We start from the raw sequence: 24,697 nt of genomic DNA on the forward strand, positions 1-24,697 counted from the left end.
AAGTCATCAAAATGTTTTTTTTTTTTAAAACACGATTTATAAATATAAAAATAAATAAATAAAAGAAAAAAAAAAATTAAAGCGCCCCCGTCCCAGCGAGCTTGCGCAGCAAAGAAAACGCATACGGAAGTCATGCCTGCATATGTAAACGGTGTTCAAATCACACATGTGAGGTATCGCCGCGATCGTCAGAGCGAGAGCAATAATTCTAGCACTAGACCTCCTCTGTAACTCTAATCTGGTAACCGTTAAAAAAAATTTAAAGCATCGCCTATGGAGATTTTTAGGTACTGTAGTTTGTCGCCATTCCACGAGTGCGTGCAATTATAAAGCGTGACATGTTTGGTATCTATTTACTCGGCGTAACATCATCTTTCACATTACGTAAAAAATTTGGGGTAACTTTATTGTCTGTTTTCTTAAAATTCATGAAAGTGTCCCTTTTCCCAAAAAGTTGCGTCTAAACACCACTGCACAAATACCGTGTGATATAAAATATTGCAACAATCGCCATTTTATTCTCTAGATTCTCTGCTAAAAAAATATATATAATGTTTGGGGGCTCTAAGTATTCTCTGACCACCAGAAGTATGTTTTTCCCCACCTGAATGCCCAGGACCTGCATGGCAGATGTTGCTGGGTGAAGGGGAGGGTGACCATTAACCCTTTGGCGCTGGCCACTCCCAAATACGCGACCTCTCAGCGGGTGGGCCTTGGGACCGAATGTCCGAAAATTTGCGTCACTTAGTGTAAATACAGCTGTGCCGAGAGTGCACAACATGCATGCTCCCGGCACAGTTACCGGCAGCTAGCAGAAAACTCACAATCGCTACTTGAGCTTGGGAGCTGTCCGATCATGTGACAGCCAATCACGCTGGTCACATGATCATAAACCCACCATACGGAATCCTAAACCCCTTCAAGGGCCAAGAGGTGCTGGCGCCAAGAGGTTAGAAATCTGTTTTCCTCATGGCAGCATACGCATGGGAAATGTGCTGCCATGGATAGGCACCAGGAAAGGAAAATGACGGAAAGGTAAGTATTCAGTTTTCTGATTTCCCCTAGCTGCAAAGAGACCGTAAGCAATGTATACCATCACGATTTCAGGTGCCGCCTTCCCTCGATGCCGTAGCTAGTGAGGAGGCTAATGGAGTGTGATGTATGCTCCATTAGCTATATTAGAGAGCAGATGAGACATCAATAAGAACCTGACACGAAGAAATGATTTTGACTTTTTGTCAGGCACGTGCAATTTTAAGGTCTTGTTCGCATGGGCATACTACAGCTACAGTTGCCACCTCATCCCCTTAAACCCAAACACATATGAATTACACAGGCTCTGAAGCTAATTTAATACAGATAAGGCACTAGGTGAGTTTAATTACCACCTTAATCAGCCACAGAACCTGTGTACCTTGACAACCCTTACCACAGCATACCCACCAAGTGAGAGCCATGTTTACCTGCATGGGGATGCACAGGTGCTGTTCCCAATTTGACATCTTTGTGAGCGTACAGCCCCAGATGCACACGGTCTATGTTCACACCTCCCAACTTTTTGAGATGGGAATGAGGGACACCTATCAGCAAAAGTATGCAGGCATAGGACACACCCCTTGCCCCGCCCCCTTAAAGGAGAATTGTACAAAAAAAAATAAGATTGGTTAAACCCACAAGTGTTTTTTTGAAAGATAAAAAGTGCATTTTATATACAACTATACAGATCAGACCAAAATGAGGGACAAATGAGGAGGGACAGAGGGACTTTGTTTGAAATCAGGGACAGTTGGGAGCTATGGTTGGCAGCTATGGGCATAGCTCTCAACTGTCCCTGATTTCGAGGGACTGTCCCTGATTTGGAACAATGTCCCTCTGTCCCTCATTCCTCCTCATTTGTCCCTCATTTTGGTCTGATCTATATAGCTGTATATAAAATGCACTTTTTATCTATCAAAAAGTGTTTCCCAGTGCTAAACCTTTCATCCAAATTCTAAATTGCTGCATTCGTAAATTTCAAAAGCCATTATAAAGGAATAGTAGTGGCAAAAAAAGCACTTGTGGGTTTAACCAATGTTGTTGTTTTTTTGTTGTTGTTTTTGTTTTTTGCACAAAGGGGGCGTGGCAAGGGGTGTGTCCTATGCCTGCATACTTTTGCTGATAGGTGTCCCTCATTCCCATCTCAAAAAGTTGGGAGGTATGGCTATGCGGTCTCTATAAACAATACATTTCTATAGAAGTCCATATATTTTAGGAGTGAGACAGTGGGATTGGGCTGTAAATAAAGGATAGTTGGGAGGAATTCCAGCATTTTCCTATGGAGGTTGAAATGTGTTTATATTTTGGTGACAAGTCATGTGATCAGCTCCCATGTATACTGCAAATCAGGCCATGTTTACATGGAAACCTGACCAGGTCTCCATGGAAACGCACGCTGATTTACGTCTTTCATTGCCATCACTACGTTGGCTGTTTTGGCAGAACACCGGCTATCGACTAGTACAGCCTGGTCGGGCCTGGAGCGGATCGGCGCTCTCCCGTGGTCACGTGGGCAGTGAAGAGGAGCTGTCATGGCGGCGCGCAGCGCTGTGTCTCGTGGCCTGTTCAATGAGGCGGTTCGGGCGGTGCTGGGGAGCTGGCCGGTGCTGCAGGTGACCCGACACTGGGCGTACCATCTTCCCTGATATTGTCACAGACTGTAGTGTTTTTTTTTTTTTTTGTTGTAATAACTTTATTGAACCAGCCGTGTTCAGGGGGGAGTGATCCGGCCTCTGTAAGGAAACTACAACCAATTCTATTAGGCCATAACATTATGGTTGCAATGGACAGCTTAGTGTGTTTTCATAAATATAATAAAAAAATGAAAGTGTTTATAGAAAGGCCTAATCTTTTGTTTTGGAGTCGCGTGTCCCCCTTGGAGAGATTTCCCTTCACTTACTGTCTTGTAAGCGCAACAGGAAGTCAGAGGAAATCTTTTTAAGGCTAGGTTCACACCTTGTGCACGTCGGGATCACACGCAAAATTGCATGATTTTACAATGTGCTGCCCTTTTGCATTTAGGCCTCTTTCACACTTGCGTGATCTGGCTGCAATTTGGCTTTGATGTAACTTGAAGCAATGCCTGTGTAATCTTAAGGTCTGTGGACCTCAAGTCGCATCTAAGGCCCCTTTCACACTTGTGCGACTTGTCCTCTGACTTGGGACTGCAAAGTCGCATGACAAGTTTTACCCTCCCATGATTTCCAATGAGTAGCGTTCATATCTGTGCAACTTCAAAGTAGTCCCTGCGCTACTTTGATCCGACTTTGATGAGACTTGAGGGCCATAAACCTCGAGATTACACCGGCATTGCTTCAAGTCGCACAAGTGTGAAAGGGCTTGTAAACCCTCCTTTTTTTTCCATAAAAAGAACAAACATGTCTATACTTACCTGCTCTGTGCAATGGTTGTGCACAGAGCAGCCCCCATCCTCTTCTGGGGTGTCCCGTCGGGGTTTTAGGCTCCTCCTTTGTCTGGGGGGGCAACCGTGTAAGCTCGCTCCCGAGTCCCACTGCTGCGTCCATTGACTCGGCCCCACCATCACTGGATTTGATCGACAGTACTGGGAGCTAGTGCTGCACGATTAATCGTTAAGAACCGTTATCGCGATTTATTTCCCCATTGCGATCTTGAAAAAAGTATTTCCCTATTCTTAATGTGCAGAGAATTCTCTCTGCTCTACTGAAGCTGACAGCCGTCAAAGGAAAGGAAAAAAAAAAAAACTAGCCCGTTATGTTGCACTTACCTGCAAAGGAGTCCGATATGTCCCTGCTGGTGACCGCATCCATATTCACCCCTCTTCCTTCCGGGGGCTGCGGACTCCGGCTCTGTGACTGGCCGGAGTCGCATGACGTCACACGGGAGCCGCCGGTCACGGAACAAGCCCCTTTGAAACGGCACGATCGTGCCCTTTCTTCAGTGCTCATGCGCCGATGACATCGGTGCAAGCGTATGTGGTAAATATCTCCTAAACCGTGGAGGTTTAGGAGATATTTCCAGTACCTACAGGTAAGTCTTATTATAGGCTTACCTGTAGGTAAAAGCGGTGTAACTAGGTTTACAACCACTTTGTGCATTAAGCTTAATGTAAAATTCGGGCATATTTCCCCACCCCAGAGCCACAGATGTTGTTTACATTCGCCTATAGACACTAGGGGCAAGTTAAGGACATGAATCCGAGCATTGTCTGAGCTATTCTGCTGGGAAACTCTCAAAGCTGACAGCCACTCGTAGGCAGTGGAGCCATTCACCGCCCCACAGGGGAATGCCTCCGCCACCTATGAGTGTCTGTTAGCTTTGACAGCTTCCTGGCGGCATAGCTCAGACGGGCTCAGGGTTCGAACCAGCTATGACTAAGCACCAGGGAAGGTGTGAGCAGGGTAAGCTGTGCTGTATTTGTACCCCTATTGCTGTAATGATTGTCGTTTTTCTATCATGGATCAATAAAGATGATTTTACTTTGTGATTTTTAAACCTGCACAGTTTAGAAGGTATCCCCTGTATCAGCATGTGCCGACGTCATCGGCACATGCGCATTGAAGCAACGACTCGTTCGTGCCGTTGCTTCAGCTGATGTGCATGCGCGGGAGAGACGTCATCGCGGCTCCAGCCAATCACAGCGCTGGAGCCCGCGATACTCGGAAATAATTCCGGGAGACATGTCGTCGGGCAGAGCAGTGTGCGGGGACTGCTTCGTGGACTTCGATCTAAGGTGAGTTACCGGTAAGTCTAAATCCGCTTTTTCTTGACTTGCAAATAAACCTGCAAACTCAAGACAGGTTATGCTGTGATAGGGATTTGAACCAACAATCCTAGTGCTGCTAGGTGGAAGTGCTGATCACTTGGCCACTGTGCTGCCCATAATTCGATCTAAGTTGAGTATTTCATAATGAGCTAGTATGGAGGTGATAGAATAAGTAGTTCAACTGTGGTGTTTTACCGCCCCCCCGTAACTGCCAGTGTGGACGAGCTCATAGACACCAATGGCTATACACAGGGATATGCGGTACTTGCATAAACATGATACACAGAGATTAAACAAATCCACCTACATAAGTTGTACCTGTCTATCTGCAGTCTTCTCTACTCTACATCCATTCTAAGTCCAGAATTTAAACAGCTTGTCTGAGCTTTCAGAAAGCAGGGCATGGAGATCTGTAGTTACACACTGCAGAGCTCAGTGAGAAGAGCTCTGAGAGCTGATTGAAAGGAAGGGACACCCCCCGCACACAGGAACAGAGCTGAGGCTGTCAATCACAGGTAGTGTGATGGAGGTCCCTCCCCTGTCACCTTTTTTCTTTTGGTGTCAGGAAAGCTTGTCAGACGTGACTCCTGCAAATAGCAGGGGAACGAAACAGACAGGAATGACATTTCTAATACACAGAATGTATCATTGTCGGTGAGTAGTATGATATGTGATCAATAATCGATATCCTTTCCTGTTCACAGATCGCTGTAGAGAATTGCTTTGGGGGTCCGCATGTCCAGGAGAAGGCAGAATGGATGGTGGGGGCTGTGGAACAGTATTTTCATACTAACTGTAAGTGTGACCCGAGTCCCTGTATTCCCAATGCTTTTGATTTTCTCACCTAGGCAAGAATGTCATCGACAGCTGCCCAAATCCGTCTGGGATTCTCACCTCACGTACCCCAGGAGGCTTCAGAGGCCATCTAGAACAGATAGTGCATACTCCTCCACACTTTATCTGGGGTCCGGCTACAGGAACCCAGAAGAGATAGCTGGATCCCAATGACATCAGCAAAGAAGATGGCAATGCGGGACCTGGCGTGTGACGGCGGATTACAGCTAGCCAACGCTGGATTTGCTTTGCTTGTGAGAATGTCTCTTGAGGGGAGCCCAAGAAACCAGGGAAGGGTGGGGAGGGGAAGAAAAAAATAACATAATAGATGGGGGTTTCACTGCCTGCGTGTTCTCCAAAGCAATCCTGCTACTGGTGAGTTCTGTCAGTAGAAACTGCCTTAGAAATTTGATAAAGTGTGGAACAGTTGGATAGATGTTCAAGGTATGACAATTTGATTCATTCCTCTCACTGGCAGCACTTCCTCTCCCTCTTTTTCTTTTTTTTAGTTTATTTATAGTATGTGACATACACAATGAAAAGATAACTTCACATAATAAGTTGTCAATACAAAATAACATATAAACAATCAGTATCTGGGTGCATCCTACCAGTGATAGGGTCGCACAAGGTATTTTCCAGAGGATAAAGCCATAAATATTCAGACAACCCAGGTACCTATGTTAAAGAAAGAGAGGAAAGATCCACCTAGGGGGTAAGGAGCATCTGTTTATATCAAGCAATATGAGCATCAGGTTTAAAACTGAAGTCTTTGACACTCATTAACCGCTTGCTGTACTGCGGCAGGTCGGCTTGTTCCCGCTAATCGCCGTAGCTGTACGTCAGTCCCTTTAACAGCTATAGCAGGCACGCGTGCTGCCGGCTGCACGGTGGGTGAGCTGATGTGCGTAGCCGGCGGCCGCGATGTCTGCTGGCCGCCCGCGATCGCTCCACAGAGAGGCAGAATGGGGATCTGTCAATGTAAACAAACAGATCCCCGTTCTGACAGGGAAGTACAGAGGGATCGTCTGTTCCTAGTGATTGGGAACAGCGATCTCTCTCTACTCCCAGTCAGTCCCCTCCCCCCCACAGTTAGAAACACCTCCCAGGGAACACATTTACCCCTTAATCACCCCTAGTGTTAAAGGGGTTGTAAACTCTCGGATTTTTTCACCTTAATGCATCCTATGCATCGAGGTAAAAAAAAAACCTCTGTCACTGACCAACCCCCCGTTTTACTAATCTGAGCCCCGTAATTCCCACGCCGGAGACATGCTCTTCCCCTCTGCCCGTTGTCTCAGCTCTTGACTGGATAGATTGATAGCAGCGCAGGCATTGGCTCCCGCTGCTGTCAATCAAATCCAATGACGCAGGCGCCGTGGGGCGGGGCCGAGTCCGACGTTCTGCGTCTATGGAGAAGTCGAGGATCAGGGCCACTTTGTGCAAAATAAACTGCACAGTGGAGGTAAGTATGACATGTTTGTTATTTAAAAAAAAACAAAAACGAAGCTTTACAATCACTTTAACCCCTTCCCTGCCAGTGACATTTATACAGTTATCAGTGGCTATTTTTAGCACTGATCGCTGTATAAATGTCTCTGGTCCCAAAAAAGTGTCCGATCTATCCGCTGCAATGTCGCAGTCCCGCTAAAAATCACTGATCACCGCCATTGCTGGTAAAAAAAAAAAAATATTTATAATAAAAATCTATCCCCTATTTTGTAGATGCTATAACTTTTGCGCAACACTGAACCCATCTGCTCATCTGCCACACCACTGTAACCCACTTTCTCATCTGCCCCACCAATGTACCTCCTGCACATCTGTCTCACCTCTGTACCCCCTTGCTCTCCTGCCCCACCAATACACCTCCTTTCACATCTGCCCCACTGCTCTACCCCCCTGCTCATCTGGCCCAACACTGAACCCCCCTGCTCTTCTGTCCCACTGCTGAACCTCCTTCTCACCTCTTCCACCACTTTACCTCCCTGCACATCTGCCCCACCGCTGTACCCTCTTCTCATCTATGATATGCAGAGTGCTGAAAGGAAGCAGAGATGAGACGCTCATCCTGCTTATCCAACTTTCACATCCAGCCTATGGGATGTCACTTACAAGTGTCTGGAATTAGATGTCCAATGATGAGCTCAGGTCAGGGGCATTTTCTGAAAGCAGTGGGCCTGTGTGCAGGAACATAAGTTGGGCCCCCACAGCTGAGAAACAGTGGTTGGGTGTGATTTTCATTGCACTGAATACTGGCAGTGGCTTAAAGGGACACAGAGTGTAGGAGTTCAGTAGTAAGTGACGCAAAGGTTCAGGAATAATAACAAAATTCCCAGAATCTCAACAGTAATTCCACAAACTGTCACCTGATTGTGGTTCTCAATCACAGGGAAATCTCTTCTTTCTGAGATTGGTAGTGGCAACCAATTGAGTCATCTTCCTCCAGATGGTGGACGGGGCTAGCAGGACTGTGATTGGCTTTGGCAGTGGCCAAGACCGCCCCCCCAGCAGAACTGTAACCAATCTCTTCCCAATCTTGAAAGTGGACGATCGCAGCTACAGCAAAGGTAGAGAACCAAACAATGTTTCCCATCTTTTACAATGTGTGGTGGCGCAGTGCCCCCTCCCCTCAGTGCAGGGGCGCTGTGGGGGAATTCTGAGATTGGAATGCATTAGTGTCTCACTGACACTTCCCTGTGCTGCTCTGCTGATGGGGAGGGAGTCGAGTGCCGGCAAAAGAGGCTTTGCGTGCCGCTTGTGGCACCAGTGCTGGGGATTGCCTACCCCTGCTTTAGAGTCTCAAAAAAAAATAGATGCACATTTTTTTTAACTGCAAAAGAATGTGCATTTATTATTATTTTTTTTTCTAAAAGTAAACTCCTTTATATCCAAGTTCCCCTCTACATGAGATTCCTTATCAGAGTCCAGATAAGAGCCCCTTCTTTCATCAGAAGACTATAGAAAATCTTGCAGCAGGCCTGATTTGGGCTCCCCTTGATTAGTAACTATTTGTTTTGTTTTTTTATTATTTTCATGTCCTTCCTGTAACTGTACTGTTCTCTGATCAAAGCATATTAAGGTGCCCCCTTCGGGCCTTCATTCTAGTAATAGTTAATTTTCTTTTGCAGCTGATCTGGAGCAGTATGAGGTAGAAGAGGCCCTGCAGTCAATATTGAATGATGAGTTTGATACAGTAGTGGAGGATGGAAGTTTACCTCTGGTAAGGAAACTAACCATGGTATTTCTTTAAAGCTGAGGTTTATTAGAATCATTTTTTTGGAGCATACAGCACCAGCTCTGCTATTAACCTCCACAGTGCCAGAAGTTAACATTAGTGGGGGGCAGGGGGGGGGGGGGTGTCATCACTGAGAGGATGATTATTACAGTAACCAGAAGCCAGCAGACAGTGGGATACACCTCATTAAGGGTACATTATTATACTGATGCTGTATGCCCACCCCAAAAAATGTTTTCACTAAACTTTATCTTTAATTACTAAAAGTTATTGAGACAACGATTAACCACTTCCCGCCCGCCCTATGGCGGATTGACGTCCGGGAAGTGGTTCTGTTATCCTGACTGGACGTCATATGACCACACTGGACCACCAGGGATCGCCACTAGGACCACCAGGGAAGGGGCAACATGTGGATGGCCAGGTATGTACCCCATGGCCATCCACATGTGCCCAGTGTGCCAAATCTGTGCCAATCAGTGCCCACAAATGGGCACTGATTGGCACCATCATGTTGCAGTGATGCCCAGCAATGCCACCCTTAGGGGCATCACTGCAAACAAGCAGTGCCATCAGTGCCACCCATCAGTGTCCATTCATGCCACTTGTCAGTGCCCATCCGTGCCCATCAGTGCCCATATATCAGTGCCCATCCTTGCCCATCTGTGCCAACTATCAGTGCCACCCATAATTAACCATTAATGCCACCTATGAGTGCCCATCAGTGCCGCCTATAAGTGCCCATCCGTGCCACCTATGAGTGCCCATCAGTGCCGCATACCAGTGCCACCTATCAGTGCCCATCAGTGCCACCTATCAGTGCCCATCAGTGCCGCCTATCAGTGCCCGTCAGTGCCACCTCATCAGTGCCACCTCATTGGTGCCTATCAGTGCCGCCGTATCAGTGCCCGTCAGTACAGCCATATCAGTGCCCGTCATTGAAGAAGAAAACGTACTTATTTACAAAAAGTTTTAACAGAAACAAAGAAAAACTTGTTTTTTTTCAAAATTTTCGGTCTTTTTTTATTTGTTGCGCAAAAAATAAAAACCGCAGAGGTGATCAAATACAACCAAAAGAAAGCTCTATTTGTGGGAACAAAATGATAAAAAATTTGTTTGGGTACAGTGTAGCATGACCGCGCAATTGTCATTCAAATTGCGACAGCACTGAAAGGTGAAAATTGGGCTGGGCGGGAAGGTGTCTAAGTGCCTGGTATTGAAGTGGTTAAATAAGTTTGATTTTCAGTCCATTTACTGAATCTATTGACATAGGGCAGGGGTAGGCAACCTCGGCCCTCCAGCTGTGGTGAAACTACAAATCCCATCATGCCTCTGCCTCTAGGAGTCATGCCTGTGATTGTCAGGGTCTTGCAATGTCTCATGGGACTTGTAGTTTCAAAACAGCTGGAGGGCCGAGGTTGCCTACCCCTGAAGTAGGGGATCTAAGTGTGAAGAGAAATTGTGACAATATTTGTATCTTCTACAGCAAACAACAAAGTGGAAGTTTTTTAGGTTTTGCACAAAATGCAAAAATCACAGGGACAACAGATATCGAAACTGTTTAATCAGATTTGAGGAAGAACATTTGTCTATATTGTTGTCATCAGGGGTCTACTTGGAAATTGTTGCCAGTGCTGCTTCACCAGAAAAAAAAATTGGCATCCCCCTCATGGCAGCTACATGCTACTGGTGCTTTTTTCATGTGTCAGCCTCTTAAAAATGAAACTAAAAATACAATTGTGATTATTCCCTGCAGATGCTATGTGCTGTTGTTGCTATAAAGAAATTTTTTTTTTTTTTTTACCCAGTAGCACCTAGCATAATGCCCATGTCTGCAGTATCATAAGCAGAAATGAAAGTGGAGAAGGGGAATAACCCACGGAGGAGGCGCTTCTCTGTTTAGGGTCCTTCCTCTTATGGAAAAGGCTTCCATAGCCTTTCTGTCTCTCAGTAAACATAAAAGGAAGCATTTTTCATATATACAGTGGGGAAAATTATTATTTGATCCCCTGCAGATTTTGTAAGTTTGCCCACTTACAAAGAAATGAAGGGTGTATAATTTTTATCATAGGTGTATTTTAAATGATAGAGACAGAATATCAACAAAAAATCCACAAATGTTATAAATTGAGTTGCAGTTCAGTGAGTAAAATAAGTATTTGATCCCCAAGCAAAACATGACTTAGTACTTGGTGGAGAAACCTTGTTGGCGAGCACAGAGGTAGGACATTTCTTGTAGTTGGTGACCAGGTTTGCACATATCTCAGGAGGGATTTTGGTCCACTCTTCTTTACAGATCTTCTCTAAATCCTTAAGGTTTCTTGGCAACTTGAAGTTTCAGCTCTCTCCATAAATTTTCTATAGGATTAAGGTCTGGAGACTGGCTAGGCCACTACATGACCTTAATGTGTTTCTTCTTGAGCCACTCCATTGTTGCCTTGGCAGTATGTTTTGGGTCATTGTCATGCTGGAAGACCCACCATGACCCATCTTCAGTGTTCTGGCTGAGGGAAAAAGGGTCTCATCCAAGATTTTACAATACTTGGCCCCTCAGTTTGACAAAGTCGGCCTGTATCGTTTTCACCTCCCTGCTTGACTGTAGGGATGGTGTTCTTGGGGTCATAGTCAGCATTTTTCTTCCTCCAAACACGGTGAGTTGCGTTAATGCCAAAGAGCTCAATTTTGGTGTCATCTAACCACAGAACTTTCTCCCAATCCTCCTCTGAATCATTTAGATGTTCACTGGCATGACTATATATGTGCCTTCTTGAGGAGGGGGACTCGCTGTGTATGGAGGAAGAAAAACTATGACTATAACCCTAAAAACACCATCCCTACAGTCAAGCACGGAGGTGGAAAAATTATGCTTTGGGGCTGTTTCTCTGCTAAAGGTACAGACCAACTTTGCCACATTGAGGGGCCATGTATTGTAAAATCTTGGATGAGAACCTTCTTCCCTCAGCCAGAACACTGAAGATGGGTCATGGATGGGCCTTTCAGCATGGCAATGACCCAAAACATACCGCCAAGGCAACAAAGGAGTGGCTCAAGAAGAAGCACATTAAAGTCATGGAGTGACCAGTCTCCAGACCTTAATCCTATAGAAAATTTATGGGGGGAACTGAAACTTCAAGTCGCTAAGGGACAGCCAATCCAAGGCTAATTTCAAAAAGGCAGAGGAAGGACGTTGATTGACGGAGGGGGCGCGGCGCCGTGTGCAGGACGTAAGTACACGAGGCACATGGCGCAAGCACTGGGGACAGAGACAGACGCTCACTCTCACAGCTCAACAGCTGCAGCGAACACACAGGACAAAGAGTGCTGGGGGCACGTAAGGGATGCATGCCATTTCCAGTACAGAAAATAACAGATATCAGTGTTTTTTTTCTTATCGGGAAGTAGGATGAGTGTGTGATTATACCAATCTCTCCACCGCTCTGATAAAAAACTAAAGCTGAACCTTATTGGCATTTTCTTTGGCTAAATTACTTTGCTCAGCGAGTGTGGAAGTCACTACATTGTCTTGTTTACTTAAAGTGCCTCTGTTTTTTTGTGCTCAGCACTATGGCTCCCAAAAAAGACACCCCAAAGGTACCAAAAATTCCACCCCCAGGCACTGGGAATTTCAGTCGTGTGTCCACACTGTCATCCTCGCCTGAGTTACCAGATATGGCAGCCAGGGTGAGTCATTGGGACCAATTGGTGGTGCAACTGCTTCTCACATTTCAGCCCCTGTATACGTGACTGAAAATGCGTTTTCTTCCGCCCTCCAGGGCTTAGAAGGAATATTAGCGACTTTGATTGCATCTGCTATCCAAAAGGATAGGAAGCGTGTTAGATCCCCCTCCCCCACCTTAGACCTCTTATCAAGGGAACAGTGGATACAGGATGAGGTGTTACCTTCAGGAGATCAGGAAGAAAGGCAAACCGATTACTCCTCTGCGGAGGAAACAACGGTGGATGAAACTTTTTCAGCTTCGCAATCTGAGAGATTGCTGGCATAATCTCTTACAGAGATGGTTCGTGCCTCTTTTCAAGCTACCTCTAGCAGAGTCAGCTGATAGTTGTTTTGTTTCTTCTTTAGGTTCCTTAAAACCTTCACAGCCTTTTCATGCGTTTCCTGTACACGCATTATTAGAAAAGCTTATTCATACTGAATGGGATCACCCAGATTTAACATTTTCTCCCTCCAAAGAGATTCACATCACTCTATCTCATGGAGGAGAAATTCACCAAAAGCTGGAAGCTACCAGCAGTTGACGCTGCGATTTCCAGTATGAATAATAGCCTAACTTGTCCAGTAGACAATGCACAAATGCTTAAAGATCCAACTGATAAAAGATTGGAATTTCTGTTAAAATTCTCTTTTTCTTTGGCAGGTGTGGTTACTCAGCCTGCAGTTGCTGCAATAGGCATCTGTCAAGTCCCTAAGGGACCAGTTTAGACAGGCGCTTAAAGAGGTCCCTGCACAACAGGCCTGAGATTTGGCAGAACTACCAAGGGCGCTATGTTTTGTCCATAGACGCCATGAAAGACTCTATTCACCAGGCGGTACACATGCGTAGGACCCTGTGGTTAAATAAATAAATAGTAATAAAAAAATTGGTCAGTCGAAGAACCTTGCAAAAGGCTTCTGACTAGTTTCCCTTTTCATAGGGATCAGCTATTTGGGGAGGAATTGGTCAAATACATCCAAATGATTCCTAGTGGGAAAGGTACTCTTTTGCCCAAAAGAAAGTATAAACAACCTTCATTTAAGCGGACCCCTTCCCCTGCGCCAGGGGCATCCGCCTCTAGGCAGTTGCGTTGGCTTCCACAGTCAGACTCTAGAGGAAAGCCTCAGGATCAGGCCCAGGCACAGAAAATTCAGCCCCTGTATACATTACTGAAAATGCGTTTTCCTCCGCCCTGCAGGGCCAAGAAGGAAAATTAGCAACTTTAATTGCATCCGCTATCCTAAAGGATCCAAAAGTATAGGAAGCGTGTTAGAACCCCCTCCTTAGACCCCTTATCAAGGGAACAGTGGGTAGAGGATTAGGGGTTACCCTCAGTTGATCAGGAAGAAAGGCTGCGGAGGAAACAACGGTAGATGAACCTTTTTTCAGTCTCACAATCTGAGAGATTGCTGGTACTTACTCTTACAGAGATGGTTCATACCTCTGCAAGCTACCTCTAGCAGAGTCAGCTGATAGTTCTGTTTCCTCTTTAGGTTCCTTAAAACCTTCACAGCCTTTTCATGTGTTTCCTGTACATGCACAGATCCACACAGAAAAGCAAGGTTTGGGGTTTTATTCAACAGACCCATTCTAGATCGTAAGAATCTAAATCAATCCCCGAAGATCCGCTCCTTTCAATAGTAGATCGGGTCAGTTGCTTCTATCCTACAAAGAGGAGAACTTCTGGTGTCTATCGACATCAGGGATGCATATCTGCATGTCCCTATATTTCCCGCTCACCAAAGGTTTCTGCGGTTCGAAGTAGAAAAGCAGCATTTCAGTTTGTAGCCTTGCCCTTCGGGCTAGCTACAGCACCCAGGCAGCGTCGAAATATTGCTAACAGACCAATCGGTGGCTTGTTTGGAGCAAAGTGTACGCATTACAACCAGTTACCTGGAAAGTCTGGGTTGGGTTCTCAACCTAGAGAAGTCTTCCTTAAAACCGCTAAAAAAGCTGGAGTATTTGCGTCTGATCATAGATGCAGCCCAGAAAAAGGTGTTCTTGCCTCAGGCAAAAATCAACTCCATAAGAGAGTGGGTGCGGATGGTCAGGTCAAAAGGAGATCCCTTCATTTGCCTTTTCATGAGGTTGTTAGGAAAGATAGTGGCTTCATTCGAAGCAGTTCCCTATGCCCAGTTCCATTTGAGACTGTTGCAAAACAGTATTCTATCTGCTTGGAACAAAACGATCCAAGCTTTAGACTTGCCAATGTGGCTGTCCCCAAGGATGTCCCAAAGCCTCAATTGGTGGTTACTAACCCAGAATCCGCTGAAAGGAAAATCCTTCAGACCAGTTATCTGGAAAGTGGTAACGACAGACGCAAGCCTTTCAGGCTGGGGAGCAGTACTAGAAAAGACAACTGTCCAGGGACAGTGGTCAAGCCATAAGAGCCTTGCCCATCAATATCCTAGAGATTTGGGCAGTGTGCTTGGCTCTGAAGGCCTGGACTTCCAGGTTACGGGATTGTCCTGTCAGGATCCAATCCAACAACGCCACAGTGGTGGACTATATCAATCGATCATGCATGCAGATAGAGGAGAACCATATTCTAACTTGGGCAGAAAGGAATATTCCGTGCCTATCGACAGTCTTCATTCCGGGAATAGAGAATTGGCAGGTGGACTACTTGAGTCGCCAGCAGTTATTCCCAGGGGAATGGTCTCTTCACCCCGACATTTTTCGGGCTGTTTGTCAAAGATGGGGGACTCCGGATGTAGATCTTCTAGCATCAAGATTCAGCATGAAGTTAGTCAACTTTGTGTCCAGGACAAGGGATCAACTCGCATGCGGAACAGATTGGTGACCCCGTGGGATCAGTTCTCACTGATCTAAGCATTTCCCCTTATTCAGTTGCTGCCTCGACTTCTTTGCAGGATCAAGGTAGAAAGAAAGCCGGTAATTCTGGTAGCACCAGTATTGCCCAGAAGGTCATGGTATGCAGAAATCGTAAAGATGGCAGTGGAGGGTCTATGGTCCCTCCCACTACGGCCAGACCTACTCTAACAGGGGCCGATATTCCATCCTACCTTTCGGTCTCTAAATTTAACGGCTTGGCTATTGAAACCCACATTCTGGAGAAACGTGGGCTTTCCGGGTCAGTTATCTCTACCCTGATTAATGCGAGGAAGCCAGCTTCCAGAACTATATATTATAGGGTCTGGAGGGCTTATGTTTCCTGGTGTGAATCCAAGGGTTGGCACCCTCGGTGATATATTATAGGCAGAATTCTTGCCTTTCTACAATTAGGGGTAGAGATGAAATTGGCCCTGAGTACTATTAAAGACCAAGTCTCAGCTTTATTGGTCTTATTTCAAAGACCGCTAGCTACACATTCTTTAGTCCGGGGTTTTATGCAAGGGGTGATTTGGCTTAATCCGCCAGTCAAACCTCCCCTTGAACCCTTGGGACTTGAACTTGGTTTTGTCTGTGTTACAAAAACAGCCATTTGAACGATACAACACATTCCTTTAGTCCTTATGACAAGGAAGTTGGTATTTTTGGTTGCTATATCCTCAGCAAGGAGGGTTTCGGAATTGGCTGCTCCTTTCTCTGTAAAGAGCCATATTTGATTATTCATGAAGACAGAGTGATGTTACGCCCTCGTCCAGACTGTTTGCCAAAAGTGGTTTTCAGGTTTTCCCCTGAACCAAGATATTGTCCTGCCATCATTTTTTTCCAAAACCATGTTCCAGGGAAAAAAAAGTCTCTACATTGTCTTGATGTGGTGAGAGCAGTGGAAAATCTATTTAAAGACAACTGCTCAGATTCGTAAGACTGATGTCTTATTTAATTCTGCCAGAGGGTCCTAAGAAAGGACAGGTAGCGTTGAAATCCACTGTCGCTAAGTGGATTCAGCAAGTTATAATTTAAACTTATAATTTAAGGGGTAAGATTCCCCCTTTTAAAGTTAAGGCGCACTCTACCAGGGGCGGTTAGTGCTTCTTAGGCAGTGTAGTCACCAGGCCTCCATGGCTCAGATCTGTAAGGCCGAAACTTGGTCTTCAGTGCATACATTCCCTGGATTTTATCAGGTGGATGTAAGGAGGCATGAGGATATCGCCTTCGGGCGCAGTGTGCTGCAGGCAGCAGTATAAGTCCTCAAGTCTGGGGGTACCCCTGTGGGTTGTGTCCTCCCTCTCCTCAAATAGCATTTCTATGGGACGTCCCATTAAGTTATAACTTAAGGCTCTGTGTCCCATGATGTAGGATAAAGAAAATAGGATTTTTTTAACAGCTTACCTGTAAAATCCTTTTCTTGGAGTACATAATGGGACACAGACGGGTCCCTCCCCCTCTTTTGGGGTTTAAGTATATTGCTTTGCTACAAAAACTGATGTGCTCCTGGAAGGAGGAGGGGTTGTATAAGGAGTGAACTTCCTGGATTGGGTATACCAGTGTCCATCACCTGAAGGTTCCTATATACCCAATAAGTTATTACCTAAGGCTCTGTGTCCCATGATGTACTCCAAGAAAAGGATTTTACAGGTAAACTGTTATAAAAAATCCTATTTTGCTGGGGGTATAGGTATACCTATATTGCTTTGCTACAAAAACTGAGGAGGGGTTATATAGGGAGGCAACTTCCCGTTTAGGGTGTGCCAGTGTCCATCACCTGAAGGTGGCTATAACCCATTAAGTTTTAACTTAAGGCTCTATGTCCCATGATGTACTCCAAGAAAAGAATTTTACAGGTAAGCTGTTATAAAAATCCTATTTTTTTTGCGAGAAAATTACTTAGAACCCCCAAACATTATATATATATAAATATATATATATATATATATATATATATATATATATATATATATTTTTTTAGCAGAGACCCTAGAGAATAAAATGGCGGTTGTTGCAATATTTTATGTCACACTGTATTTGCGCAGCGGTCTTTCAAGCGCAATTTTTGGGGAAACAATACACTTTAATGAATTAAAAAAACTAAACAGTAAAGTTAGCCCAATTTTTTTATATAATGTGAAAGATGATGTTACACCACGAGAATTGTGATCTTTATTTTTAGCAAAAAAAATTGTGATTCTCATTTTAACCAGAATCGTGCAGCTCTAATATCCTATATATAGTTTTTTTTTTTACCTGGAATGGGGCTTTAAATTTATTAAAGTATTTTTTTTTCCTTTTATATCTGAAGGCCCTGCAGTATCTGCACAGGTCAGGGGTAGCCCAACGACATGGCTTTACCATTTTTGGTGTAACTCGAGACTTCACTTTTTTCACTTTCTCTCCCTTCTGGTGCAGATAGCCCAGCAGCTGTGCACGTTGTATTCTCAGTGTCATCGTGGAGACACAGCTGCAGTGCAGCAGAAGATCGCACAGCTGTCTCAGAAAAAGTACAACGTGAAAGCCAACGTTCAGGAAGTGAAAGCTCAGGAGGACGAGGAGGAAAGCAGTGATGATAATGAGGAAGAAGAGGTAAGAATTAAATCAGGAACTAGTGAGCAAAAAGATTGGTGCTAGTGGCTGTAAGAGTAGGGTGAATACACAGGCGACAGGCTGTTTTAGAATTAATAGCCAGTGTATAATGTATATCAGTGCATTACCACCAGTGGCTTCCAATCATAATTCAACTAACCTAGTTTGACAGATGAGTACGATTGAGGTGTTCCTACCTTATGCCGCATACACACGATCGGAAATTTCGCCAGCAAAAGTCCGATGTGAGCTGTTGGTCGGAAATTCCGACCGTGTGTATGCTCCATCAGACTTTTGCTGGCGGAATTTCCTGCCAGCAAAAGATTGAGAGCAGGTTCTCTATTTTTCCGTCGGAAAAAGTTCCTATCGGAAATTCCGTTCGTCTGTATGCAATTCCGACGCTCAAAAAACCACACATGCTCAGAATCAAGTACAAGACGGAGGCGCTCGGTCTGGTAAAAGGAGATAAACACGAGATTAGCAGAAGGAGCCCAAAGGGTGGCGTGCTTCGTATGGAACTTACTTTTTCAAGTGCCGTCATGCGTGTTGTACATTACCGCCTTCTTGACGGTCGAAAGTTCAGAGAACTTTTGTGTGACCGCGTGTATGCAAGCCAAGCTTGAGCGGAATTCCGTCGGAAAAGCCATCCAAGGTTCTTCCGATGAAAATTCCGATCGTGTGTACGGGGCATTAGCTGATCCATGGACCGTCTGTTGTAGCTGTCTAGCTGAGTGTCACTGCTTGCTCTGACTAGTTGTGTAAGAAGTATGTAGGCTGTCATTGCCAACCTCCTTCTAAGATGACTGTGATCTGCTGGGGATGATTTTAGCCATGTTAGTGCATTTGCAACAACATAGGTAAGGTACTGTCTGTGATACTTTTTTTATTTGTACTAACAGTTACATTTTCAGTAGAGAAGTCTCAATATCAATTCCTGCTCGACGCACTATTTAGGCTGAGCTGTTCAATGCTTTAAAGCACATCAAACCACAAGGTGCCTACAGATTTGGGATCCATCCAGATGCCTGACCGGCAGCTGGCTCAGTCTCTCAGTGTGCTGCTCCCACCCTCTGCCAAGCCCGGTGCTCCAGTGAGCAGTGGAGGGGCAGAGCGGAGACTGATATGTGCTAAGCGCAGACCGAGAACTGAGTAATCAGCGGTCATGTGATTGTTCAGCTCATCAGCTTAGAGCTAGCAGGGGACAGCTGCAATATGGGACCAAGAATGCAGCAGGGAGGCGAGTATAGAGGTTTGCCTTTTTACTCTTCCTATGCTTCTCCTTTAAATTGATAAAACATGGCACAAGGTGCATAAATTTGACAGATTTACTTCATTTTTTTTTTTTTTGCCAAGACATAGGGCACATAGAAAAACAGTTTCTAATTGTGCTCATTCACACCACAATGCTGTGATGGTGTAAAGTTAAAAGGAAATGGTTCAGTGCACTGTAACATCGCATTGCCCCTACACAACAGACACCAACTAACGAGCGTTTTAGTTCTTGACTGGTGTGCATAAACCTTATGGGGGAGATTTACTAAAACTGGCGCACACAGAATCTTTTGCAGCTGTGCATAATAGCCAATCAGCTTCTTAGTTTTATTGTCAAAGCTTAACCGCTTGTCGACCAGCCGCCGTCATTATTCTGCTGTAGGTCAGCTCGTTCCCTTGAATCGCCGTACTGGTACATCGGCTCCTTTAAGAGCTATAGCGGGGGGGCTAATGCGTGTGGCTGGTGGCCGCGATGTCCGCCAGCCACCCGCGATTGCTCCACAGAGAGCCAGTACAGGGATCTGTCAATGTAAACAAACAGATCCCCGTTCTGACAGGGAAGTACAGAGTGATCGTCTGTTCCTAGTGATTAGGAACAGCGATCTCTCTATTCCCAGTCAGTCCCATCTCCTGCCAGTTAGAAACACCTCCCAGGGAACACACTTAATCCCTTGATTGCCTCCCCCTAGTGTTAATCCCTTCCATGCCATTGTCATATATACAGTAATCAGTGTCCGATCTGTCCACTGCAATGTCGCAGTCCCGCTAAAAATCGCTGACGCTATAACTTTTGCTCAAACCAATCAATATACGCTTAATTTTGTTTTTTTTTACATTTTTTAGGCTATTTATTATAGCAAAAAGTAAAAAATATTGTTTTGTTTTTTTCAAAATTAGTAACAGCGATCTCTCTCCTCCTCCAGTCAGTCTCATTCCCCCACAGTTAGAAACACCTCCCTAGGACACATTTAACACCTTGATCACCCCCTAGTGTTAACCCCTTCCCTGCTAGAGTAATTTATACAGTAATCAGTGCATTTTTATAGCTCCTATCGCTGTATAAATGTCACTGGTCCCAAAAGTGTCCGTTCTGTCCGCTGCAGTGTCGCAGTTTATAATAAAAAATGCCATAAATATATCCCCTATTTTTAGACACTATAACTTTTGCGCAAACCAATCAATATACGCTTATTGCGATTTTTTTTTTTTTTTTAACCAAAAATATGTAGAATACATATTGGATTATAATAGTAAAAAGTATTGTTTTTTTTTCAAAATTGTCAATTTTGTTTGGGTACAATGTCGCATGACAGAACAATTGTCAGTTAAAGTGACGCAGTGCCGTAGCTCAAAAAATTGCCTGGTCGTGAAGGGGGGAAATCTTCCGGGGCTGAAGTGGTTAATTGAACAAGCTGAAATTAGAAGCTGATTGGTTCCCATGCACAGCTGCACCAGATTCTATGTGCTCCCGTTTTAGTAAATCTCCCCTGTGTGTTGCTGAGCACACAGCAACAATCCCTTTTATGTATGCTGACAAATGGAAAAAGACTGCACCAGCTTGTTGGTGGCTCTCATACGTGGTAGGTTTCCTGTGTGTGGTAATACAGGGGGTCATAGGTTTAGAGCACAGCTGAGGGCATGTTATTGTGTATTTAATCAGCCTTGCTGTCATATCATGTCTATTCTCTTTATATCCACTCCTTCACAATTGACAATTTCTGTGCAGCCTACTGCCCACTCATACGGGTGACCTGGCTGCTTGGCAGAGTATACAAGCAGGTATCATTCACCACAATGCCCGTGTAGTTCATTCATTCTTTCCTCGGTCACCTAGCAACAGCAATTATGTATAGCAGTCATTCAGATGTGAAAGATGCCGCAGAATAAAAAATACAATGAGAAGTAGCAGTAGCTGCTTTGCTTTAACTAGTGCTCTTATGTCTGTTATAGCCTGTATATACTGTAGGAGCAATTGTTTCCATACACACATATATATTTGTACTATTAATGTTTCCTATTCTCTTGCAGGCAATGGACTGTGAGACGAGTATCAATACATCTCACGCTGTACCGAGCGTTTCCAGCACACCAAGCACATCAGAGGCTGGCGGGCACAGCGGGGACCCTCAGGAGCTAGAACAAGAAGCTGATGAATGGACTGTAGTGCGGAGAAAAAAGAAGTGACCTCGGAGACCTTTGCCGGGTTTTAGCTAGAACTTCCCAAAAAGCAGCACCAGGTGGCAGTATTGCACCAGTTCCAGAAGAAAGGCCGGCGTTTATAATGAGGTGCTATAAGAAATACAGGGAGCTCATGGACTTTGTTAACCTAAAGTAAAATATGTAAAGGATTGTGGTGTGCTAAAAACTTTGCCATGCTGCTGCAGCAAAGTTTGCTATAGATTTCAAATAATTTAACTAATGCCGGGTTTTTATTCTTCAAAAAAAAATGTCAAAAAAAAAACGCCAGCTTTACCCTGTGTGAGCTGCTGGTTTCTTACATTCCGGTGGCCTTTAGAAGGCATATTTGGACATCACTTCTCTGCTAACACCAGACGTTTGGGTGCTTGGTTCATTAATTCTGGATAGGATACAGAAGGAGACATTTTTATGACTTTTTGGCCTCGTTACTTTTTAGGTTTTGCTCCTTAAAACAAGTATGCAGATTCTGAAAGTCTTGAGAACTCTTTAACTGCATAATTACTATAGGTCAAGGTAATAAGGAAGAAGTTTTGTTTCTTTTTTTTCTTTAATGCAGTGTTTTTGTTCCTAGGGGACAAAGTACATGTAGTACATCTTCCTATGTACTATAGAAGGCTACGTGGTCAAAAAGGGCGCCCCTGCTCCCCTCCCCTCTCCTCCCCCCTCCCTCCCCTCTCCTGCCCCCTCCCCCCCCCTCTCTCCTCTCATTCTCCTCTCCCTTCCCCTTCCTCTCCTCCCCCCTCCCTCCCCCCCCCCCCACCACCACCACCACCATCCAATAACATAGCTAGCAAGGAGATGGCTGCATTGATAACTAGAGCTCATCTCTTGCTCCACCCGCTCATCCAAGAAAAGAGCTGGCAAGAGGAATTGCAGTGTTCAGGTTCCTTAGGGGGACACAGTACTTTGTTTCCAATCTTCCTACGTGCTATCGATGGCTAGGTATATTGTCGGGCAGAATGCCTAACCACAAACAACTGTTCGACAACAGAGCTAGCAAGGAGATTGCTGTGTTAAAGGATAAGTTCACATTTTGTAACATGTTACACCCATATTGAGGGTGTAACATACTTACATAGTTGGTGAGGTTGAAAAAAGACACAAGTCCATCCAGTTCAACTTGTTACAAATCCAACTGCCCCACACCTCCCTGGCTCCCCAATGTCACGGGCGGCGGGGATCTTCTTCCCCCCACTCTGTCAGAATCTGCAGAGAATGCAGCCATGCGGGGCTCCGCCCACCTGGCCGCGTCACTCATTCACAGATCTGGCAGCCATTTGCGGCTGCGTGTAATTCTCAATGAACTAGCAGGGCGCTGTTGAGCTCTGTGATAGTTCATTGATGCTTCCTGGTAATGTGGAACTGCTTGGCTGTACAGCTTACACATAGATCCTGCACGAGCCCTGCATTGCACCCACTATCTGCTGATCGTGGGTGCATTGCTTTCCAGGCTCCCAATTAAAAAATAATAAATGCACATTTTTTTTTACCTGCAAAAAAAATGCATTTTATTTTTATTTTAAAGGTGAACTTATCCTTTTAATAGCTAGAGCTCATCTCTTGCTTCAAGCACTTGTCCAAAAAAAGTACCTGCAAGAGGGATGGGAGGCTGACAAACACCCTATATTCACCTTGCCAGTTCTGGTCCCAGGCAAGTGCTTGGGAGTCAGAAATAAGTGCTGGCTATCAGCCTCCTTGCTAGATGTGTTGTTGGATGTCTGTGGGGGGGTTAAGGCCATGGGGGCATCCTTTCTGACCACATAGTTAGCCTAGGAAGATGGGACAAAGTACTACATGTGCTTTGTTTTCTGGGGGACAGAACACTCATAAAAAAAAAAAAAAAAAAGAAAAATTATATTTCTTCTTTAAACAGCAGAGGGCACAACAGCCATTCGACTAATGTTTTAAATATGGAGAAGTTGGCTGTGTTTTTTATGTCTAAATGAATTTAAAGAATGCTGGAGAGTTGTGAAAAAAATATTGTTCATATATAAATGAATTGAAAGAGTTATTAAACGTCTTTATAAATTGAGTAATCCTTCTTTATAATGCGTTCCTATCATCCCCAGCACACCAGATTAAATAGCAAATCAGTCTTGTAATAGCTTCCAACAGGCAAAAGGTGCAAAGAAAGGGATAGTGACTTGTCATACAAGAAAATTAAACTGCCTTCATAATCAGTATAAAGTGTATCCGGAAAGTATTCACAGTGCTTCACTTTTTCCACATTTTGTTATGTTACAGTCTTATTCCAAAAATTTATTAAATTCATTATTTTCCTCAAAATTCTACAAATAATACCCCATAATGACAAAGTAAAAGATGTTTGAAATATTTGCAAATGTATTTAACAAAAAAATATATAATCACATGTACATAAGTATTCACAGCCTTTGCCATGACACTCAGAATTGAGCTCAGGTGCATCCTGTTTCCACTGATTATCCTTAAGGTGTTTCTACAACTTGATTGGAGTCCACCTGTGGTAAATTCAGTTGATTGGACATGATTTGGAAAGGCACACCCCTGTCTATATAAAGGTCCCACAGTTAACAGTGCGTATCGGAGCAAAAACCAAGCTCTGAGGTCCAAGGAATTGTCTGTAGACCTCCGAGACAGGATTGTATCGAGGCACAGATCTGGGAAAGGGTACAGGAAAATGTCTGCAGCATTGAAGGTCCCAATGAGCACAGTGGCCTCCATCATCCATAAGTGGAAGAAATTTGGAACCACCAGGACTCTTCCTAGAGGGGGCTGCTTGGCCAAACTGAGCGATGGGGGGAGAAGGGCCTTAGTCAGGGAAGTGACCAAGAACCCGATGGTCACTCTGAGAGCTCCAGCGTTTCTCTGTGGAAAGAGGAGAACCTTCCAGAAGAACAACCATCTTTGCAGCACTCCACCAATCAGGACTGTATGGTAGAGTCCTCCAGTAAAAAGCACATAACAGCCCGCCTGGAGTCTGCCAAAAGACACCTGAAGAACTGATGAAACAAAGTTTGAACTCTTTGGCCTGAATGGCAAGCGTCATGTCTGTAGGAAACCAGGCACCACTCATCACCTGGCCAATACCATCCCTACAGTGAAGAATGGTGGTGGCAGCATCATACAGTGGGGATGTTTTTCAGCTGCAGGAACTGAGAGACGAGGGAAAGATGAATGCAGCAATGTACAGAGACATCCTTGATGAAAACCTGCTCCAGAGCGCTCTGGACCTCAGAATGGGGCGAAGGT

At 44.7% G+C, this 24,697-nt stretch overlaps 1 protein-coding gene across 1 annotated transcript; it reads left to right on the forward strand.

Moving 5' to 3' along the window:
• Nucleotides 1-2,494: 2,494 nt before the first annotated feature.
• TSR2 (TSR2 ribosome maturation factor) lies at nucleotides 2,495-22,138 on the forward strand. The gene is made up of 5 exons (XM_073600185.1): nucleotides 2,495-2,648; nucleotides 5,485-5,575; nucleotides 8,746-8,837; nucleotides 17,822-17,995; nucleotides 21,296-22,138. Exons 1-5 carry the CDS (start codon nucleotides 2,568-2,570, stop codon nucleotides 21,449-21,451), a joined length of 594 nt encoding a protein of 197 aa, XP_073456286.1. The 5' UTR covers nucleotides 2,495-2,567; the 3' UTR covers nucleotides 21,452-22,138.
• The last annotated feature ends 2,559 nt before the right edge of the window (nucleotides 22,139-24,697 follow it).

Source organism: Aquarana catesbeiana, linkage group LG09, assembly GCF_042186555.1.
Source record: "Aquarana catesbeiana isolate 2022-GZ linkage group LG09, ASM4218655v1, whole genome shotgun sequence".
Classification (NCBI taxonomy): Eukaryota; Metazoa; Chordata; class Amphibia; order Anura; family Ranidae; genus Aquarana; species Aquarana catesbeiana.